Source organism: Trachemys scripta, chromosome 23, assembly GCF_013100865.1.
Source record: "Trachemys scripta elegans isolate TJP31775 chromosome 23, CAS_Tse_1.0, whole genome shotgun sequence".
Taxonomy (NCBI): Eukaryota; Metazoa; Chordata; order Testudines; family Emydidae; genus Trachemys; species Trachemys scripta.
In genome coordinates, this window is record NC_048320.1 from 10,909,014 (window position 1) to 10,932,270 (window position 23,257).

Consider the following 23,257-nt stretch of genomic DNA (forward strand, 5'->3'; position numbering starts at 1 on the left):
AAGCTGGTGTGATTTGGGCCCAGCCTCCTTGCATCCCGTCTCCGGCCCTCCAACCCGGGCAGCCCCCCCCAGGTCTCCCACGGCTCCCGCCAGGCCTCGGCTCAGACACACACGGGAGAGGGAGGCGGTTGTGGCCAAAGCCCAGGAGAGCTGGGTCGGAGCAACGCCCTGCCTGCTGCATGGGCCAGTGGGACTCAGCAACGCTGGGAACGAGTGATGGGGGAGAGGAGGCTAGTAACAGCAAGAGTCCAAAAACCAGCCAACGCCAGAAATGGCTTCGTCGGAGGCAACCAGGGCTGAAATGCTCTGAGCGAGTTAGCAGGAGCAGGCGTAAAGGCTGGCGGAGCGGGGCTCTGGGCAAGGCAAGGGCCTGGGAGCCCAGAGCCACGGGTTCCGTTCCTTGCTCTGCCAAGACACGCTCGGTCCTTGGGCAAGTTGCTTAAGCCCAGATCAAAGGTATTTAGGCACCTATCTCCTGGGATAGGCCCCTTTGAGGATCTGGGCCTCTCGGGGTCCAAGGTGAGCGTTCCTGCCTTGGGCAGAGGTTGCTGGCTTGGGGGGGAGGGGGGGGAGGGGGGGGTTAGGCCTCCCCAGAGGTTCCTTGCCATTGACTGATCTCTCCTGGGTTGTTTGCGATGTGCATTGGGCTCCTCATCGGCCTGTTCCTGATCACCCGCGCTATGATCCACTGGAAACTACGCGCCCTAAAGTAGATGTGGGGCCACGGCCCGCTGGGGGTTGAGATCCAGGGGGTGCAAGGGGCTGTTTCCGAGCCGGGCCCTGACTCGGATTTAGTGCAAGGACTGTCCCTACTTCGGTCCCCACCAATGCTTCACGCAGCCCTGCCGGCTTCCCTAACTTATGCCATTGCGAGTTCGTCAGGGCAGGGACCCGCTTTTTGTGCAGTGTCCGTGCAGCACCTAGCACCCTGCTGCAAGCCTGGGGCTGGTAGATGCTACAGTAATGTAAATAATAATAATATGGGTCCTTATGGCCACTGGGGCATGGGAAGGCCCCTGCCACGCCCCCTCCTGCTCCTGGTAAGATGGAGCAGCACCCAAGTGGTTAACGTGATTGGAAGGGTTGGCGTTAAGGCGCCGGCTGGCTGGTGGTACAAACCCGGCCGGCTGCAAGGCAACGAGCGAGTCGCTCACGGGAGGGGGCGATGGAGGATGAATCCGTCGCTGCACCTGAATTTGGAGTCGGGGATTTGTGGTCTGGGCCGAGCGCCCCAGTGCAGCAAAGCGCCACGCCCGGGAGGCAGAGTCCAGTCCGGCCCTGCCTAGGTTAGCTACAATGGCGGCTTTCTTCCATCTTTTAGCAGCTGAAGGAGGCCAGGGAGCTGGTTGCTGCGGGTTAGGGAACGAGGCACCTGGCCGGGTTATTACCAGGATTGGAGCTCGTCCCTCTGCTGGGACCGGATTGTAATTACAGTAATTTTCTAAGCGTGCTCTGCACAATGAGTGTTTAATCAGGGCCTGACTGCCTGCATCTCCCAGCCCTCATCACTCACTGGGAGGGCTCTTAAAGAGACAAGTCCCCCCACCCCTCCTTCAGCCCGTTGAACAGCTGTCCTGTAATTGGTAGACATATTTGAGCCTCCTGGCATGCAGCAGGGTGCAGCGATTTTGCTGCAGTGCTGGCCTCTCTCCCCGCTGGCAGGAGGCCGCGTGATGCTCTAAGGGGGGGGCTGCAGCACGGCAGGGCCCCAGAGGCTGAGATGGGTGCAGGGGGTGGGGGAATCGGGCCTGCTGGTGAGCTGATGCTTGGCGCGGTAGCTGGTTTCCTTTGAAAAAACACCCACCCCGATCTCTGCTCCTGGAGGCTGAGGCAACATCTGCTTGGGTCTGCAGGCAGCCCACAATAGTCACTCTGCGGCAGGTGTGCACAGCCTCATTCAGCTCAGTGGGGTGTTAACTCTGAAGCCTAATGGCAACGACTTTACATTTCTGTTAACGCATTCACTGAGCAAAGCAAACACAGGGGCAGCGCTGGGCTTGTGGGTTGAGCAGGAGTGACTATCGCTCCCCCCATCCCCTGCAGTGGGGTTATCTGACAGGGCACCTGCCCCACGGAGCACCAGCTACTGTACTGAGGGCCTGATCCTGCTCTCAGTGCAGCCCGGGAGTGGGGTGGGGTGCAGGGGAGAGACAGGAAAATGAAAGAGTAGCGATACATGGCAGACAGAATAGGGGCATGGGAAAGCAGGATTCCTGGGGTCTGTTGCCATCACCCCATGTCCCTTCCCTTCTCGTGCCACAGTTTGTCTGTCTGGCCAAGGGGTGTAAAGCCCTTGGGCCGCCCCAATAAAGCTCTCGGAGAGCCTCAGGGGAGAGTGGAGGAGGCTTACAAATCCATAGCCGTCCCTAGGGTAGGCCTATTTGTCTCTTCCTAGGGCCAGCAAGGACAGCACTCTCCACTTCCTGCTCCATCAGAACAGCCACCTCTGGGTACTAGGACAATCTTCGCTAGCAGTAGAGGGCCTATGGCATGCAGCAGTTCTGAGTCCAGCGGTGACACATCTGCTAATCAGCTGGTGGCAGCATGAGGCCTAACTCTAGCCCTGCCCAAGGTGAAGGGTGGGCTCTGAGTGGCAGGGGCTGGCCCTGAAAACCAGGTGCTTCCCCCAGGCTGGAGAGCAGGGACAGAGCCCCCCTTTCTCTTATCTTTCCCCCTTCCCCCAACAAAGGGTCTTTATCAGCTGTGCGCTCCAGGCGTCTGGACACAGAGGGGCGGGAGGCCCTGCTCCCTCCATCGCCCCCAGCGGGCGGGACGGGAGCCGGCCACGTTCTCGGCGCTCAGTCCTCGGGCTGGGGGTCCTCTGTACAACCAGGGTTTGGGTTTAGGTTTAGGCAGCAGCAGCTTCCCAGTTGGCAGGTTAAACACCAGCACCGGAGGAGGCAGGTGGCTTAGTCTGGTGGAGGGAACTGGCTCCAGCCTGTCATTCTGATCAGTCAGTGCCAGGGGTTGGGGGCTCCTCCCTCTCTCCATTTGAGCTGGCTGGGTGGTACATGTGCTACAATTTGTTTGCACGGACTTGAGAGACAGCCAGGCCTCCTTCGGGGAGCTGGAAAGGATGAGCCTGGATGGCTTCCAGCGCTTGGATGGCTTCCAGGCAGAGGTTGGGTTGATGCCAGGCTTTGGGGGAGTCATCTCGAGAAGGCCTCAGCCACATGGCAAGAGAAAGGTTACCTTGAGCTGCTCTGCGTGCCTGTCACATACCTGCCCTCAGCTCGGTGGCAGGCAGCAAACAGGGATTAGGGCTCGGGAGCCAGGCCTGCCGGCTGCTGGACGGAAGCAGTTCGCTCCCAGCACAGCGCCTGCGTGCAGCCCCCTCACAGCTGGCTGGTTCCACATGAATCCACAGCTGCCCCGGCAGCCCCTTGCTTACTGGGTGTGTGGTGGGCCTTGCTTTTACCCACCCCAGCGTCCACGCCACCGGCAGCAGCAAAATTACTTTCCCTATTAAAGAGAAACTCAGAGGGCTGAGAGTTGGGATCTAAACGATCCTCCCGCAGAAGCGCAGCCAGCAGCAAAGAGCTGTTACGGTTACGGAGGAGGGAAGGGCGTGTTCCCCATTTCCTGCACAGCTAACGCCCTGACTTTCAAAGGCGCTGAGCACCCACTGCCCAGAGTGGAAGCTGGGGGTTCCCGGTGGTTCTGCTAAGCAGCGTTCAATACTTCTACAAGCCCCTCCCCGATGAAAGGGAACAGAACCTGCACCTCCCCGTGATCAGAGCGGCGTCTCCCCGCCTAGCGGCGTCGTAAGCAGCCTTCTGGAGCAGTACCGGAGCCCAGCTACTGCCCTGGAAAAGATCTGTGTTGCAATGCCCCCCTTTAACCCCCAGTAGCTTTCATCGCCGTGAAGCCCGTGTGCTCTCACGTTAATCTGACAACGCCACTCGGCCTGAGTCAGTTCCGGTTTGGTCAGGCCCAGCCGACAGCAGCGGGATTTTGTTCCCAGCCTCCTTGGAAAAGTGAGTAGACCGTGGGTCCGGGTTGATACGTTTGCCTGCCCCTGAGATGCAGCCAGCGCTGGGGGTAGGCACTGTTGCAGCAGCAGCCGGGACTGACACACCGGAGAGCTTGCTCAGGTGGCTTTCCCCTTTCCCCATGGTCCTTGTGTCGTGTTCCAGCCAGCAGTTGCCTGGGTTGGTGCCCGGAGGTAGGTGGAGCTGGCGCTCTGAGCTGCAGCCCCCAGAATGCGACATACAGCAAGAGGATGGTGGGGAACGGCCTTTCCGTGCCCACATGCTAGCAGGGAGGGGAACTGCCCCAGGAAGGCGTTTAGGAGACCACTGCAGTATGTTCACCCAGCAAGCTTGGTAAGCAGGGTGGTTGCAGAGAGGAGCGAGAGCTGCTGCGTCCAAGCCGGCGTTGAAGGGAAAACCCCAGGGCAGGCAGCGGTCTCCCAGCAGGGCAGCCCGTGCCAGAGCCTGCCGCATGCTGTGATTCCACGAGCCTGGCTTCAGCGCCAACGCTGCTCAGCCCAACGGGGGCCCGGCTCACCCATGGGTGCAGCCCACATGCCTCTAGGTGCGTGTCAAGCCTCCGCTGAGGGGGGAGAGCAGGGACAGCCCCCGCCTGGCATTTTGGCTGCATCGCCGACCCCACCAGCTCCTGGCTGGAAGTTTCTAGATCAGCGCTGCCGGCACAGCTGGCCTCACAGCTGCACCATTTGGAGCTGTGCTCTCATGAATATTCATGAGGCAGCCCCAACCAATCGGCAGAGCAGCTACCATTAGCGAGCAGCTGTCAGGTTTTTTTAAATGAACTTCTTTTGACATTTTAGATTTTCCTCTGTAGGCTTCATTCCCCCCCCACCCCCCAATTGTGTGAGGCAGAGAACACGCCCATGTGAAGTGGGGGAGAGGAAAAACCTCATCACAAGCACCTGGGGAAATCGACCGACACCCAACTTGATTTTCACAGCCAGGCCCTGCGACCGCCACATCGTGACAGTCCATGAAACGGAGCAAGGTATGGCATAATCTACCAACCCGGTCACGGCCAGCTCTGCTAGCGTGATCTGACAAAGACGGCAGGCACCCCGAGGGAAACGGACTCCCACTTGCTAAGCATCACGGGCTGCGTTCCTGCCTGCAGGATGGCCCTCACCTTCCCCGGCCCGCAGGTCACCCCCCCCCTGCTGAGCTCTGGGCACAGAGGGGAGAGTTGGGCCTCCGTAGAGCTTGGCCACCACCAGGTGCCAGCTGAGCAGGCAGCCGCTCCGCTGTTCTCTAGGGCCCCTGCTGGTCGTCATCCCCTTGCCCAAGGAAGGAGCACCAGAAAAGACACATCTGGGCTGAGGGGAGGAGCAAGGGCTGCTGTGCAGCGGTAGATGGAGGGGGCTGGCAGGATCAGTATGTCCCTCCCACCCCAAAGCCACATGCATGCACCCCAGAAAGCAAGCCCCCCTGCCCCCCCCCCCCCCCCCCGCCCACACACACCACTCCATCACCTTTCAGTAGTACTAAAGCCAGCTAGCGCTGGGTCTACTGACCAAGTCCCACAGAGCCAGAGAGAAGCAGGTTCTCTCCCCGGGTGGGGGAACTGTCAGACCCTGTGGAGATGGAGGATAATACTGAGGCCCGTGGTCAGGGGCATCTTTCACTCAGGGTTCCTAGCAGTGACGTATTATTTGGGGAGCCCGGGCTGGAGGAAAAAGCTCTTTTACCCTCTTCCCCCCCCCCCCCCAGCTGCAGCTGGACACTCATCAGCCGTCACGATCTAGTGCCCACTGCAACCAACGCAGGGATGGGCGCTGGTGGCATCTTAGCCAGCCCCAAGCCTATTGCTTAAGATGCATCAGCCCCGTTATTTTTTTTCCTCCCCAAACACGATCAGTTTGTGATTAGCCTTCCCTGCTCCGCCTGGGTCCCTCCTGGTCTCCTCCCCGCCCCGCCAGACATAAATCACCAGCACCCCGTGTCTCATGCACTTCACATTTATTGCAGGCCAGAGCACCTCAGCTCTGCCTTCCGAGCCATGACAATGCCAGAGGATGGGCTGGTGGAAAGGCACGGGGAGCAGCAGAGTAGATGGACCGGATGGGTTGAAAGCAGAGAGGCCCTGGTGGTAGCTGCAGCGTGGGATTGCCCATTCTCTATTAAGGGATTCTTTCTTCGGTTCTGCTCCCTCATGGCTGGCTATAGGGATCACCACCCTTTGCCCTCTTCAGCTCCAGTTGGCTGTTAGGCTCAGGCAGGTCTGGGCTAGCCAGAAGGTTTGTTCTCCTGCAGGGAAGCCCAGCTTGAGGGGTGTCCCACACAACCAACCTTCTGACCTCACTGTCCCACCACAACACATTCCCCCAGCCCCGCCGCAATGGAGGAATCAACCCTGCAATATAGAGCCCCCAGGGAAAGGTCATGGGCTCATTCCAGCTGCACGCAGCCTGCATGCCGAGCCCGGCCTGGAGGACCCAGGTGTGGAGGTGGTATCCATACCCAGCGGGTGGGCTTCCGGCTCAGCACAGCTGAGGGGAGGCCGCCCCACAGCCGCTGTTTAAACGTGGCTCTCAGCCATGCAAAGTAGCGCCGCTCGTGCCTACGCGGCCATTGGTTTTTCAGAGGGGAATGCTACGAAGACTGAATTCTAGTTCTAGGAACGAGAATCCACTGGGGATTGCTGGGACCGCTGACTGATCTGCCGCTGGGCAAGGAGGGACGGCAGCTCGGCCTAGGGATCCAGACAACATCTCTCCTGGAGGATCTCTGCAGCGATGAGCATCTGCCTCCATGACCCAGCTCCAAGGGGACAGAGAATCAAGCCAAGATCAAGGGAGCTGGCTTTTGTTTTCAAGCAGCCCCCATCCCTAATATACACCGTTCCCCCCACAAGAGCATGACACAGCCCTGGGGAGTAACAAACTTAGGTTCTACTAAGCACTGGTTCCGTTTTCGTACAGCTCAGTTGTGTATTCACACAGCACCTGCCTCATCAGAGGACCGTCCAGAGGCGGCAGGAAGTGGTCACAAGCTGCTGGGAGTAGAGGGGCTGAGGCCCACGTGCCATGCAGGGTCCCAATCCTGCACCAACGGGAGCCACTCAGCTGCCATCCTCGGCTCTCCGCAGAGCAAGAACCGCTGCTCCCAGACAGGGCGCACACGATCGTTTGTGCTGCTTACTTCGTCCCCGGCTGCTCCGTAGGAGAATCCAGGCTATCCGAGTGGTTGTCTTCCATGCCGAAGTCGCTCCAGCGCGAAGGGGGTTTCAGACAGCTCCGAACAGGGGGGCTTCCGTGACCAGCGCAGCTACGGAGAGAAGGCACAGGAGAGTCAGGAAGGAAGAGGGGTTCCAAGCAAGATGCGCGGCCCCAGCTCTCCCGAGCTACACACGCATCCTGCCCTGCGTAACGGCCTGGAGCAGTGAGCCACTGACAGAGAAGTTGCGCGAGCACCTTGCTCCTGCCACCTTACCCCCGGTTCCTGGGAGATCTGGGGCCAAGCTGCCGGCCGCACTAGGACCTGAGCGCTCTAAAGCCTGGCGCCCGACCCCCAGCAATCCTGGGAGGAGCAGCGGGGGGTTGGGAAAGTTGCCCTACTCCAGATCCACCTCTGCACAAGTGCGCCCGTGGAGCGAGGAGAGAGCAGCAGACAGCTTCCTTTCGGCCACCTGCCCCCATCTGCCTGCGGCCTCTTCTCCGTGCTTCCACGGGGGCCTCTTCCGCAGCTGGCCCAAGGAGCAGTGCAGGTGGAGTCTGCTCAGACAGCCAGCTGCTCCCCTCCTCCAGGCCCCCCACCACCACACGCAGCGCGGAGCCCTCTGCGAAGAGGGGAAGGTGGGGGGGAAGAGATGGGAGAATCCCTCGGTGCGGCCAGGACAGGAGTCGCCAGGGAGGGGCTTCGAGCATTGACAGCTGAGCCAGCGAAGCGTCTAGCCTGCCGAGCTGCCTGGATACCTACCCCTCAGCCTGGCTTCCTGCGCCCAGTCCAAACCCTTCCTTAAACCAGAGGGGCTTTCTTAACACGGGCCTCGTGCTGGGGCCCACCCACGCCGCTTCTCCTGCTATTTAAAACCAAGAGCGAGACGCTGCGGCGGGGCATGATCTTCAGCTGGGTTCATTTGCCTAGCAGCCTAGGACAACAATCCTGTCATGGCTCCATTCACCTCCCCTCCCGTTGGCCAGGGTGAGAAGCGCGTCTCCACTCCTCAAGCAACCAGGATTTTGCAGGGCTGCTGGTGCATAGGAGGCAGCAGGCTTGGAGGGCAGCGGAATACAAAGTATTCTCAGCACCGATGTCCCCTGGGGACAGGTGCCTGGAGATCTTGCAGGAGGTTGCACCACAACACTTCTCTATGAAAAGGTTGCTCAGAGTTGAGGGGGTGGGGGTGGCTCCCCCCACATCACACCGGAGGCTTAGAGAGATTCTACAGTAGGTGCCTGCAGTGTGAGGTCTAGCGCCCTGACCCAACTGCTCCCCCTAGAGGAGAGGGGCAGCTGGCAGGCTGCAGAAACTGACTCACTGAGTGATGGAAATTGGTACAAAGCCTGAGCACAAGACGCTTCTCCCGTTATAAGATCTACCGCTGTGGCCACGGGGGCGGGGACACACCCCGGGGCTTGTCTGGCGGTGTCCTTTCCCCTTCCAGGATTCCTCAGAGGCTCCTAGTGTCACAACATCCTCCCCTCCAGCAAGGAAGGTGGAGGTGACTCCCCCAGGCAGAGCCACTTCAGCCACAAGGCAGCTTTGCCACTGGATAACGACAATCGTCCCTCACCCTTGCCCGTCTGAGATGCTCAGGACACGGTCTGGGTTTGCCTTGGGCCTAAACCAGGATGTGTGAGCCCAGCTGCGCGGTGGGGAAAGGCCAAGGGAAGTGGGTATTAGATGAGTCACGTGGGGGTTCCGCATTCAACACGGGGAGCATCAGGAAGGAAGCATATGCTCGTTTTGGTGCCCAAAGGGGAGCTGAGCCCTTTGGAACATGCAGCCCCCATCGCTCCAGAGCGCGACACCTTTGCTACTGATGAAAGGATGCGCCGGAGGCCCCTGGTGAGCACAAAGCAGCGATGGGACTCTGGACTGCTCCTTCCGGGCCGATGGCGCACGACGTGGAGAAATCCTCCAAGCAGGCCGTGACCATAGGCACCAACTTTCCCCGGCGCCGGTGGGTGCTTGCGCCCTCCACTGCCCCAACTCCACCCTTTCCCCTCCCCTATCCCGCCCCCAATTCCAACCCCTTCCCCAAAGTCCCCGCCCCAACTCTGCTCCCTCCCTGCCCCTATTGGACCCCTTCCCCAAATCCCCACCCCAGCCCTGCCTCTTCCCCAAGTGCGCCGCGTTCCCCCCTCCTCCCCAGCCGTGTGAAACAGCTGTTTTGCGGCACAAGCGCTGGGAGCTAGGGGGAAAAAGCAGGCACGTGACGAACTCAGGGAAGGAAGCGGAGGCGGAGGTGAGCTGGACGGGAGGGTGAGGAGCTGCCGGTGGGTGCTGAGCACCCACCAATTTTTCCCCGCGGGTGCGCCCAGAACACCCACGGAGTCGGCGCCTATGGCCGTGACGAGACCTAGGGCGCTCAGGAGCAGATGAGGGCTGGGGATCGTGTGAATTAAAGCCACGTCCCTATTTGGCTGTGGTGTGTTCTTTGGGAGGATCGGACCAAGCACATTAGACCCCACGTGGCCACAACAGCTGATGCAGTGGCTAAGTTGTGGGAAGGCCCATAGCCATGTTACGGGCCCTCTGGAGAGGCCACAGCCAGGTTCCAACCATTTTCCAGCTCTGGTCTAGCTAGCACAGATCAGCTCCGAGCATGGAAGGGGGCTCGGCTCTTAGCCTAGTTCCAGCTATCGATCTCACTCCATCCCACCCACGAGTCCCAGATTGCTCCCAGGACCTGCTGTAGAGCTCTGCCCCCGCCACGAGCGCAGGGCGGGCGTCTTCTTCCTGCACCCAGCCGCAGTTCGACATGGCGTAGCGGAGGATGGCGTCCGTGACGGTCAGGGGGCTCTGGCCCTGCACGCATGCCTCGATCTCGGGCACCGACAGCTGGCTCTGCAGGAAGAGATGCAACTGGCTGTCTGACAGGAGGACCACGTTCTGCACGACCCTGGAGAGAGACAGGAAGCGAGGGGACAATGCAGAATGCGGTATAGCCCCCCAGGCCTGCGTACCAGCCACAGGGGCTGGTAGACAGCAAGGGCAGGGGAGGATCCGGCTGAGATAGTGAGAATTTTCATGCTCCCCCCCCCCCACCCAAAAGCATTACCCCCTTCCAGTTCAGGCTCCCTAGCGGGAATTCTCTTCTCTGACCCCAGAAACCACCACCCTCAAGCCTGGGGGAACGGAGCTAGGCAGCCTTCTTTCCTGCTAGGAAGCAGGGCTTTGAGGTGAAATAGACCCTGCCCCCCCCCCCCCCCCCCCCCCCCCCCCCCCCCCCCCCCCCCCCCCCCCCCCCNCAGGGAGGCGAACACTTTGGCCTTTACTTCGGTGCTGGGCACTCGCTCACTCCACGTGACTGACCCCCAGTCACATTTACTGGAATTAGGATACCCCCCCCCCCAAACCCATTTCAGCCACCAAGCCAGCCGCGTGAGGGAGCTGCATCCCTTTCACTCACTTCTCCAGGAACTGCTGGAGCCCCTGTCTCCGTTTCTCAATGAACTCATCGGTGCTGCCTGCAAAGAAGGTGGATTTCCCCGGCAGCTCCGGGACGGGCCTGAGGGAACAGAGCAGAGGAAGGCAACGGCTCGGTATCCACAGCCGGAACGAGGTGACGTGAGACGGACCTGGTGGGAGAAGCCGGGCCTCGTGCAAACAGCCAGAGCGCGTTTTCACCCACCGCCAAGCTGGGGCGATCGTAGAGCTCCTGGGCCCGGGAACAATCAGCACTTGCATAGCTCGAGCGTTAGACGCCCCTCCGTCCTCTGCAAGCAAGAGATTGCCCAGGGAGGCGAACACTTTGGCCTTTACTTCGGTGCTGGGCACTCGCTCACTCCACGTGACTGACCCCCAGTCACATTTACTGGAATTAGGATATTAGGAAACACTATTTCACTAGGAGGGTGGTGAAGCACTGGAATGGGTTACCTCAGGAGGTGGTGGAATCTCCTTCCTTACAGGTTTTTAAGGCCCGGCTTGACAAAGCCCTGGCTGGGATGATTTAGTTGGGGATTGGTCCTGCTTTGAGCAGGGGGTTGGACTAGATGACCTTCTGAGGTCCCTTCCAACCCTGATATTCTCTGATTTTATGAACCCAGCTCACCTGACTTGGAATCTGTGGGTGCAGCCAGCCCTTTGGGCCAGTTTCTCATGCCCCTGCTCTCTCCTGTCTATAATGCCTTATCCTACGGAGGGTCAGGACACCCCACACCTCTGTGCTAAGGAGAAGTTGGCGTCTGGCATCAAGGAGGCGGAGGAGGAATTTCACACTCACACTAAGCCAGCGTTTTTCTGGAGCTGCTTCCTCAGCCACACGAACTCGCGGTACCGTCTGCGCACGCACGAGGTCTTGGCAGTAAAGGCCTTGCTGCTGGTCTGTGAAACGAGACGCGGGAGGACGGGAAAGGTCAGAGGTGGCTCCCTGTAGGGGGGCACAGAGCTCCCTTCAATGCCAGCTCATTCTTCCCATAAGGTCCTGCTGTCCTTTGCTCCCAGGGGAACGTTCTGATCTGAACCAGAACATGGTATTAAGTTGCAAGCGGCGGGCCCAAGCCAATCTTTTGGCGTCAGGAGGAGCAGCAGGACTTTACGTGCAAACGAGGGGGGGTGCGGCCTGGTTTCATGGCCTGAACATGGAGCGGAGGGCCTGGAACTGCTCTAATCATGGCCCCAACTCGCTGCTGGAACTTGCTCTGACACCAAGGGGCTAGGGGTCATTTAATTCCCTAGATCAGGGGTTCTCCGCCTTTTCTTTTGTGAGCTCCCCCTCATGGCCCCCCTCCCCCCCCCGACATGCTATAAAAACTCCACAGCCCAGCTGTGCCACAACTGGTTTTCTGCATATAAAAGCCAGGGACGGTGTTAGGGGGTAGCAAGCAGGGTATTTACCCAGAGCCCCACACCACAGGAGCCCCTGTGAAGCTAAGTTGTTCAGGCTTTAGTTTCAGCCCCGGTCGGCAGGGTTCAGGGTTCATGCTGCGGGACTTTGGCTTTCTGCCCTGGGCTCCAGCGAGTCTAATGCTGGCTCTGTTCGTGGCCACCCCTGGTTGAGAACCACTGATCTAGATAGGTGCTTGCAGAGAAGGGGGAGTGAGAGATGATGGAAAGATCAACTAGGTAAAGCACCGATAACCGTACAGGGCTAAGCAAGCTCTACACAGCAGAATCCTGCCGGGGGGGCGGAGTGGACCATGCTGTGGTGCAGCCCCTTGCAAGACCCTAGGTCTCAGATTGTCCAGCACCCCGAACCATCTCAAACCGCTGCCAAGTGATGCCAGATGGGGCGGTAGCGTTTTACACCCACTTTTCACTGGGGAGAGGCGACAGCACAGTGCGGTGTCAGACTCCGCTCTGCACTTACATGGAGGAAGATTTTATAATCCACATAGGAATTCCAGGAGCCTTCGTTCTGGAGCCGAGGGTCCTGAACCCGCACCGTGGTCAGCTCCTGAGGGCAGAGAAATGTTGTCTAACTCCAAGGAGATGTTCACCGCAGCCCCATCCTAACCGGCCTAGTCCTGACTTCCCGTCACCCAGCTGTAACCCACAGCAGAGAGCAGCTGGTGGCAAAGTCTGCAAGGGGCAGGAACAGGCAAGCGGTGCTGCCTTTGAGAAGCTGGGTACTGATCTCAGGAGCACCAGACTTTGAAGGGGGAGTGTCCCCACCATACTCTGGGGTTCGTTCTACCTGGTGATTCCCCAAACTATAATCTTCCCATCCCATCCTACCCTTAAAGGCCCACGCTGCTGCAGCCATGCTAGGCAGACAGCTCCTGCCCTCATCACCCCACTAATCCCCCCACCTGACCCTGTAAAACCCTTCATATTATCCCCCTGGGTACCAGCTAAGAGTTCCCCACCTCTTCCCCCTTTGTGAAACTCCAGCTTTGCTAGCACTAACTCGCTCACCACAATGGTTCGATCTTTGCCTGAATTCAAAGGCTCCATACGTTCCCCCAACCTGCCAGCCCCCCCCAAACACGGAACAGAAAATGGCAGAAACTCGGGAGAGCCTTACTTCTTGCTCTTGATTCTCCAACATCCTACAGCCAGAGCCCAGAGGGAAGCATCTGTCCAGATGAAAACAAACAGACCCTCAGTTAGACGAAGCAGATCTGACACAAAGCTAAAGGTGCCTGGACTAGTTACAGGCTCACGTGTTCAGTTGGAGGGGATGCCCCCTGCCCCATTCCTTCTTACCCTCCACACCAGGATACCCCATTTTCCCCCTGCTCAGTCCCACAGCTGTGTGCACCCTTCTTCGGCTTCCTCCCTGTGCCAGGGTCCTCCATTCCCCACCTCCACATGCCCATCTGCTTCTCCCACCATTGTTACTTCTCTTCTGGCTGGGAGATTAGTCATTCAGGGTGTCAACATGCTAAACCATTGGGAGGACAGGCAGAGCTGAGAGAGGGTGGTGTTCGACTGAAAGGCGGTAATGGGTGCCATGATCAACCAGTTCTTTGATCTACAGCCTGTTTGCAGAGGTGCTTGAAGCCGTGCATCTGCTAAAGGGTTGACAAAGACTCTGTACAGCCCCAGTTTTCCCCCAAAACAATACGGTTCCACCCATGGATGCCTAGAACCACGTGGAATTGATCAGACGCCATGTTCAGAAGTTACCGTGTTACAGACGGAGGCCATCAGACTGAGCTAACAAAAGTGGTGATTTCCTGCAAAGGGAGTTCCCCCACCATCACCAGAGTCCTGCATCGGAAAGGCTACAACTCCGGCCAGCTCTACGCTACAGACCTACGTCGGCATCAACACCTCGCTCAGGGATGTGAAAAATAAACAACCCACGTGACGTTGTTATACCGACTTAACCCCCCGTGTGGGCAGCGCCATGGTGACGGGAGAGCTGCTACCATCTGTCAGGGAGACGGATTAACTGCACCAACAGGTCTAGTCCAAATGGCTTGCATGGACTCTTACTTTACCTTGGAAAGGTGGAGGGTTGAGTCAGCCTCACTAGATTTTTCAACCTGTGCCAAGGGGTGGGTGGGATATTTCCCCTCCAAGATAACTGGTACTTCTGCCACCCAGTCTTCCTTTACGGCTAGGTTACATGTCTAGCCAGAAACAGCCTTTGTGCTCTGTGTTTGTACCGTGCCTAACACAACGGTGTCCCGGATATTGCGGTAACACGCAGCATAAGTAATAATTGATGATTATTAATAACTGACGGGACATTAGTTCAGTTCTTCAAAAACCAAGACAGATCCGTTGAAAGGACAGGTTAGTTCCACCCAGTTCTCGTACGTTTGTGCCCTGCAGGCAGAGAAATGTAAGCCTGCCATTTGAATTCATTAGGTCCTGGATGTGTGCGTGCACAAGAGAATGGCTGAAGATGGTCTCAGCTTTTGCTAGACCACAGAGGAAGTTATCCTCTTCAAACAGCTGTAACTTTCATTTCATAATAAAAGCTCCCCATGCTGGGAACTTGACTGATTTTTGAAGTTCACCATAATAAAAACTCAACCCTGCCTTCCAACACTGGCCAATGCCAGGTGCCCCAAGAGGAATGAAAAGAACAGGTAATCATCAAGTGATCCATCCCCTATCGCCCATTCCCAGCTTCTTGCAGACAGAGGCCAGAGACACCATCTCTGCCCATCCTGGCTATGTAGCCATTGATGGACCTATCCTCCATTATAATGGAGATATCCCATCTCCTAGAACTGGAAGGGACCTTGAAAGGTCATCAAGTCCAGCCCCCTGCTTTTGCTAGCAGGACTAAGTACTGATTTTGCCCCAGATCCCTAAGTGGCCCCCTCAAGGATTGAACTCACAACCCTGGGTTTAACAGGCCAATGCTCAAACCACTGAGCTATCCCTCCCCCCCATTAACTTATCTAGTTCTTTTCTGAACCCAGTTATAGTCTTGGCCTTCACAACATCCTCTGGCAAGGAGTTCCACAGATTGACTGTGCGTTGTGTGAAAAAAAATACTTCCTTTTGTTTGTTTTAAACCTGACGCCTAATAATTTCATTTGGTGACCCCTAGTTCTTGTAATCACACTGACGAGATTGTGGCAAAAAAAGGTGCAAACAGATATCCCATCTTCTGAAACTTTACAGCTTCCCTACCCCCAGTTTTCAGTCTTATCACAACATATCTGCTTCAATTTCATGTGTTGCCAACAGCAATGTAACCTCTGAGGAAGGATCACACTTTAATCAGATGCATCTGATGAAGTGGGTTATAGCCCACGAAAGCTTATGCCCAAATAAATTGGTTAGTCTCTAAGGTGCCACAAGGACTCCTCACTTTAACCTGTGAGGTGGAATCCAAAAAGCCAGCCTCCTAAGTTGTCTTGATCAGCTATACGGTGGAGGCAGTGTCATCTAGTGGTTAGAGCAAGAGACTGCACATCTATTGCCAGCTCTCCTGATGCACTGACACACCTTGGGCAAGCAGCAGACTCCTTGCGCATCGCCTTCCCCATTTGTAATTGTATTCATCATGTGCGTTGTGGGAGCACATAGGAGCCCGTCAGAAATCAGACTCCATGGTGCTGTAAACACAGATAGCAACACCCATCTTCTTCCCAGCACAGGGTTAATTAACTTTTGTAAAGTACTTGGAAAGCCCTGAATAAGAGGTGCCAAAGGAGGCGCGCGTGTTATTAGCCTCCAGGCTCTAACAATTAAGTTACATAGCAGAGATATTAGCACAGGACCCTCACACCAACCACTTCCTTTGCTGCATCCCTCCAAGTTGTACTGGATGGCGTCAGTCGATTTGATGCACCATTAAATGCTTCTGAGTGAAGCGGTTTGCAATACCTGTTCTGCAACATAATTAGCTTTCGCTCTCAATAGCTTGAAGAGAAACAGCTAAAACAACAAATTGTGGCAACAGTCCAGCCAGTGGGACCCTGCAGATTTCAGAGATAAGGTTCTTAAACCAGTTCAGCTTGCTTTATATAGTGCAGACACATCTGGGCCACTCATCGGGGCAGCTGGAGGGTTGAGCCTGCCCGGGGCATCCTGGCTTCACCTCTTCCAGCTGGATTGTTTGTAGACGGTTTTTGAGGGATGGATTTATGGCTTTGTATGCAGAGTTGTTGTAGCCATGTTGGTCCCAGAATACTAGCGAGACAGGGTGGGTGAGGTAATATCTTCTATTGGACCAGTTTCTGTTGGTGAGAGAGACAAGAGGTCTGGGCAGTGTACTCAGTGTCACAGCTAAATAGAAGGTGGGACTGATTATTTAGCAGAGGTAGTTAGCTGTCATAGGGAGGGAAATCCAAGATACCCACCTTGAAGGTGTTAAACTGTGTATGGGAATATCTTTTACTGGGCCAACTTCTGTTGGTGAGAGTCAGGGTAGGTCTACACTTACCGCCGGACCCGGCGGTAAGCAATCGATTTTCTGGGATCGATTTATCGCGTCTTGTCTAGACGCGATAAATCGATCCCGGAAGTGCTCGCCGTCGACGCCGGTACTCCAGCTCGGCGAGAGGAGTACGCGGCATCGACGGGGGAGCCTGCCTGCCGCGTCTGGACCCGCGGTGAGTTCGAACTAAGGTACTTCGAATTCAGCTACGTTATTAATGTAGCTGAATTTGCGTACCTTAGTTCGAAATGGGGGGTTAGTGTGGACCAGGCCAAAGACACCAAACAAGGGACACTCCGCCAGAAAAGTAGATCACATTCTGCAGTGTGCCACTCCAATGCCCTGAACCTGCTTCAATAGAGAAATAAAACTCACTCCAACTACCCATCCCTATCTGTCACCTACCACCCCGCACTGGAACCCTATACTCAATGGGAACCACATCTACCAAAAAAATCCGCCCCTGAATCCCTCTTCTGGCCTTCGAAACACCCCAACCTCTCCACGATCATCAGAAGCAAGCTCCCCACAGACTAGGGCACACCAACTCAAAGCAGCACCAGATCTTGCCAGAACAACAGATGCAAAACCTGTCGACGTATCTCCACTGTTGTGAGGGGTGTTGATCATCATAACACCCCTTGCAAGATCCCTGGATCCCACACATGCCTATCACAACACGTGGCGTACCGCCTCCAGTGCACTAAATGCCCCAACAACAACTAGGTGGGTGAACCGAGAATCACTATGCTCTCGAATGAACTCGCACGGAAAAAAAAAAAAAATCATACAAGACTAAAACGCTATCAATTGTGGGTGAACACTTTCCACAAAGCGATCGCTCCATATCTGACCTCTCAGTCCTCATCCTCAAAGGAAACCTGCACAGCAGTCTGAAAAGATGAGCCTGGGCGCTTAAATTCATTACTTTGCTAGATACTAAAAATCATGGACTGAATAGCCACTGGATTTATGGCTCATTATAACACTCTCTAAAACCCACTACCCCGCCCCCCCTGCTTCTTCTGGAGAGGTGTTAGGCCACTTCACCTTGAATGTTCCCTTGAAATGTGTGTTAACCACTTACTCTAAACAATCTGCTCCATCTTGTATTCAGCTGTGACGCGGAGTACCTTCCCCTGACCTGAAGAGCTCCGTGTAAGGGTGTGTCTACACTGGCACTTTGTCGGCAAAAGTTTTGTCGTTTAGAGGTGTTTAAAAAAAAAAAACACCCCCCTCCCCCCGCACGATACAAGTTTTACTGACGAAAAGCGCAGGTGGGAACAGCTCTTTGTCGTCAGGAATGCTCTCCTGCTGACAAAGCCACTGCCGCTTGAGGGGGGTGGAAGTTTTTTGTCCACAGGAGAGCTCTCTCTCCTGCTGACCAATAGCAGCTACACTGCGCGGCTTTTAGTGGCAAGCCTGTAACGGCACAGCCGTGTCACTAAAAGCTGTGTAGTGTAGCCATAGCCTAAGCTGGAAAACTCGTCTCTCCCCAACAGAAGTTGGTCCAATAAAAGAATATTTAAAAAAATAAACGATACAGAAAATGTGAAGCGTCAGTTATTGGTCATTGGGGGTAGCATACAGAGTATAGGGGTATGTTGGCGTTTTGGGGTTGGGCAGCACACATAGTATATACAGACTGCAATGTCCCCAATGAGAGGTGGGTAACCGGTGGGCGGGATCAGGAAACAGTCGATAAGCGGTGAGGGTCTATCACCCATACAGGAAGTAGAGACAGTCATGGGTATAAGTAAGTGGGCTGGGTAATGGGGATGGGGTGACCCTCACGTGGTACCCTTGCACTTTGTGTCAGGCTACCAAAGCAGAAAGTTCTCCTTATGCAGGAAAAGTTCCCTTCCACCTATTCCTAACTTACCAGGCTCATTCCACTTAGGCCCCTAAATAAGGGCCAAATTTGCAGAAATACTACAACTAGATACTACAATGGGAGCTGCTGGGTGCGGAGTATGTCTGGAAATACGGCCCCAGTTTTGAGTGCTGGCCATTTGAACAAACAAGGCACTGCATCCACAGCTCTCCCCCGAGGGAGAGGATGAGAAAGAACAGACCACACGTGAGAGAGGTTAGTCACAGCACTTAATGCAGTAATGGGAGGTGCCCAGATACTATGGTGAGGAGGAACAGATCAAAACAAACTAGAACCAGCCCCAGATGGCTTATCCCCTATGTTCCCTCTCCTCCCCAGAGATGCGTGATTAACACTCTTGCACACATAAAGTAGTTTAAAAGCATCAGCCCTCTTCTCATAATCTCATGAGGCCAGAAGGGACCATCATGATCATCTAGTCTGACCTCCTGTTGGCTTAACTAGGTTAGTAACACAGAGAAGGGGAAGAGGAGAATCAAAATGTGCCTAATGGAATGGCACAGAATTGGAAGGAAGAAGAATTCAATTTTCCAGCAACTGAATGGCAGGGAGGACACAGCCTAACTCATGTGCCCAAATCAGCCAGGAGCCTGAGAAATACGAGTGAGGGAAGATCAAGACAGATTATTTAGGACTTGTCTACATGGGAGGTGATTTCTGATCGACTCCATATGCTGATACTATCTGAATCAGCAATGGATTAAGCTCTGATTCAGAATACAGCAGTCTTACTCTCATTCTGCAGGGGTTCTCACAACAAATTTTGCCGCTCTGACAATTTTTCCTAAAATACTTAATTAACTTTAGGAAAAACAAATGAATATGCAAATATACGTGTCCAAATCATTGTAATTTATTTATGTAGGATTTGGGTTTGTTTTTTTTTGCAGACTCAATAATAAAAATAATGTACAGTTGTCTCTGTTCTTTACTGGACCTAAACAAAACAGAAACACAAATAAGGTGCTTTGCACTTTCTTGTCTTTTTTCTTATTGTTTCTTTTGCTTGTTTGGTGGCTTTTTTTAAAGACTTGCAGATACTAAGTCTGCTGTGAAAAGTGATATTAACAAACACACAAATATCACTCTTCACAGCAGACTTACTCAGCCCTGGCAATCCCAGGGACAATTTGAGCCCTGGATGGGGAGGTGGGTACGGAGGCTACAGGAGCCAGGGGCAATGGGACACTAGGGGAGGCAGCGGGGGCCAGAAGTGATGGGAGGAGTGGCGAGCTCGGGGAACAGAGCCCAAAGTCCCGTGGCTGGCCTGCCACCCCAGGGCTAAAGCCCAACTCCACCGCCTCGGGAAGGTGGGAAACTCATTAACTCCCTGCTCCTCCAGCTTTTGTGTCTCCAGAGAGGGGCCACTGTTTCCCCCCCCCCACCACCAATAGCCACCCAGAAGGCCATGGCCGCAAGAAAAGCCCCTGGTGGCCGCATTTGAGAAACGCTGTTCTGAAGTAAACACACATGGCGTTAATCAGGGGAACAGTTAATCCATTTGAAATCAATACCCTACTTTATTCCAGAATAATTTTCAAGACGTTAGAAGAGGTAAGACAGGAGGGGGGACCTTCCGTATCACTGCGCACAGCCAATCTGGACCTCTCCGAATTGCCTTTGAAGACCTGGTTCCTATGAGTTTTAGTATTTCCTTCGCATTTCCTCCAATATTCCTTAAGGCCCCCTGCCTAACGGCTTTAAGGACCGCGCTCCTGGTGCTCCCTTGTACATTAGAGATCAGGAAATATCTGACAATGCCTCTGAGGCCCTGTGAGCACGATCAGAAGACAATGTTATATTCACAGCGTAGATAGGATCTTAACCCCAGTCTTCACTGGCTGTGGAACAGCCAGAAACATTGATTTTAAGCATAGATTTATCACCATTTGGACCCATCTACAAAGGTTGCTTAGATCAGGAGTTCTCACAAGAAATTCTTTGGTGGCCACAGAGTGCGGCCACTAACTCTTGCTGGTGGCCACTCTGACAATTTTTCCTAAAATACTTAATTAACTTTAGGAAAAACAAATAAATATGCACATGTACATGTCTAAATCATTGTAATTTATGTAGGGTTTTTTTTTTTTTGGTTGATTTTCTCTTTTTCTTTAGACTTGCTAGCTAGTAAGTCTGCTACTGGGGAAAAGTGATATTTGTATATTTGTTAAAATTACTTTTCACAACAGACTTACTCAGCCCCGGGCCAGCTCGGGGACAAATTAAGCCCTGGATGGGGAGGGAGTTGCAGTGGCGATTGGGGGTGTGGATGGAGGGCTGGAGGAGGCAGCAGGGGTCAGGGTGATAGTGGGGGATGCGCCTGGGGCCAGAGCATGAAGCCCTGTGGCTTGGGGAATGAGGCCACCGCCACACGACCAGAGCCTGCCACCCACCACCCCAGGGTGGAAGCCTGAGTCCCACTGCTCCCACGAAGGTAGAGAACTTCCACTGATCACCTGCTCCTACAATGGGGCTCCAGAAGGGGGCAGGGACCAGCCCCCGCCCATCACCACCCAAGAGGCTGTGGCCACATGAAAAGCCCCTGATGGCTGCATTAGAGAAACTCTAGCTTAGATGGCATAGAAACCAGTTTTTGCTGCAACTGTGTTTAAAGAGACAGATTCAACCTAAGAATGCTTAGATGTGCTTTTTTTAAAATCTAGCACCTCTTAAATTAGAAGTGAATTTTTAATACCCAATTTGTCACTCTGCTCTTTATTGTTTGGTGGATTTTTCCAGGAGTTCCAGGGCACATTTGTCGCCTTGGACAAGGAAAATTAATTAAATAGGTTTCACTTTTGTTTGTACTCAGTTTCACTTTAAGGTTCCCAGTCCTGCAAAGTTTCGGTCTCAAACACTGCCAACGCATTTTTATATGTTTAAAGGTAACCTACAAAAAAAAGTTTGGTTGCATCTTTGAGTCATGTCTCTATTCAAAGTTGCACCAGGACACACTTAAATCTATATAAACAAAGTTCAAAATTGGATTATCTTAACTTGGTTTATGTAGATTTACCTTAATTTGATTCCTTGCCATTTTTATTTTGGATTAAACAGAGGTGCCAAATCTTGTGATATTTGGGATTTTTCTTAAAGCCCCAGCTCCTGGAGTCATGTGACAGAGTTTCAGCTTTAATTTTTTTTTTTTTTTTTTAAGTTCCTAGCCCTCATGATTGTGGAAAAAATGCTTTAAAATGTGACCCTTATAGATACAAAAAACAGAAGCCAAATAAAAAACCCAACATTTATTCTCTTTAAATCTCACGACTGACTCATGATTTTTAAACAATTGTGGTTGGCAATGCTGCTTAAGAGTGTCCTCGCTAGGTTTAGCTAAAATCAGTATTTAAACTGATTTAAAATTCAACTAGTACAGCCTTGAATATAGACTAGGCCTTAGTTTTGTTGTGAAGTATAAAAGAAGTTAACTGCACCCCTCTGAAAAATTCAAAAGTGGCTTATTTTTGCCTTAAAAATAAGCAACCCTGGTTTGTCTTTTGCTGGAGAACTTCCTAGCTGACTCAAATATCTCCTTGGGGGCTCTCATCCTCTTCTTCCTTGGTAATTGACAGGAGGTGCTTTCCTCCCAAGTGTTTGTTGAGTAAATGTTTCAAAATCCTTGGGGTTTTTTTTAAACCGTCTGAATAAAAATTCCACCACCAGCACTCTCTCTTCCTCCATGCTGCGTACAGGCATTGGCCTCATCTGTCTAGAAATCCCCACCAGTTATAGTGGTTAGTTGTGCAGCTAACCTGGTGCTGTCCCAGCGTCATTTAGTCAGGTCTCAATTCCCCCATTAACTGGGATACCAAGACTCCAGTTAGCACAGAGACTTCCAGGTTAAGAGCTAGATAAGACCTAGATTTTCAAGGAAAATCTTTTGGGTTGGCTTTGCAGGAAAAGAAGGGAACAAGTCCAGTTTCATTCCTCCTTGTGCAGGTCACCTTTAGATGAAGCTATTTTGCGCAGGATTCTCTTTTAAACTGTGTAGGTTTCAAAGACAGACTTTACTCTCCTTTGACTCTCCCTTCTGATGAAGGGACCTCAAACTGCTGCCTCCACTGCCCGCATCCATCTAGACATCCAGGGCCAGAACTTAAGGGCTCAACACCTACAATTGGGACTAGGTTTTCAAAAGAGCTCAGCTCTAAGGTCCAGGCTTTCAGATGTGCTAATTGTGACTGACTGACCGACACTCTCATCCTAGCTGCATTGAAATCAGAGATTTACCATTGACTTCAGTGGGATTTCACCCATATTTCCAACAGGGTCAGCAACCAACATACTGAGCTCTTTTAGACTCTGTCCTCAGACTTGCACCATACAAAACCCCATAATCTACGCTTTAAAAAAAAGAGTTACGATAATACTGGGCTTTTCTACATATATTTGCAGTTGAGGTGGAGGAGAACTGAGGAGGTGGTTTCTATCTGAAAGCATTATATACCGCCTATTATTTCAATGCAAAATCCAGGACTCCACTAACCTGGCCATCCTGTTTAGCAGACTGACATTTTAACAATAAAAGGTAACCTGCCAGCGCTGGTAGACTTATCGCCCGGCAAGGCTATTGGCAGGGAAGTAGCAAAGGCCCATGGAGCAGGTTTCATAGGCAAAGCCAAGCAGTTATTCCCTATTAGTCACAATAGGAGTGAGGACAATACTGTAAGTTGCATTGGTACAGTAACGCAGTGTCTCTAACTGGCCTCGTTTCTATTTATATACACTGCCTGTCCTACGCCCAGAAAGGCCCGTGGGCAGTTTCAGCCCTGAGCTGACCTGCTGTGGGGCAGGGTGGGGGCTACATTCCAGGCAAGCTGCAGAATTTGAGAGATGCCCCCCCACCTTTGGAAAGAGAACAATCCACCCCACCCCCACCCCCCACTTTGAACATGGTGGTTCCCTCCCCTGCCC

The 23,257-nt window shown here is 53.8% G+C and overlaps 1 protein-coding gene across 3 annotated transcripts; it reads right to left on the reverse strand.

The window, feature by feature from the left end:
• Positions 1–5,929: 5,929 nt before the first annotated feature.
• Positions 5,930–16,262, reverse strand: SNX11 (sorting nexin 11). Of its 3 annotated transcripts, none has more exons than XM_034756084.1 (7): positions 15,516–16,262; positions 13,126–13,177; positions 12,469–12,555; positions 11,383–11,483; positions 10,567–10,665; positions 9,844–10,056; positions 5,930–7,256 (listed from the first exon to the last, which is right to left on the reverse strand). In XM_034756084.1, the coding sequence occupies exons 1-7, from the start codon at positions 15,554–15,556 to the stop codon at positions 7,127–7,129; spliced, it is 723 nt and encodes a 240-aa protein (XP_034611975.1). In that variant the 5' UTR covers positions 15,557–16,262; the 3' UTR covers positions 5,930–7,126. The 3 variants fall into 3 exon arrangements, with proteins under 3 accessions (XP_034611975.1, XP_034611976.1, XP_034611977.1); XM_034756085.1 differs by having other exon boundaries at positions 15,791–16,261; XM_034756086.1 differs by lacking the exon at positions 15,516–16,262 and adding an exon at positions 14,048–14,678.
• Positions 16,263–23,257: the final 6,995 nt, after the last annotated feature.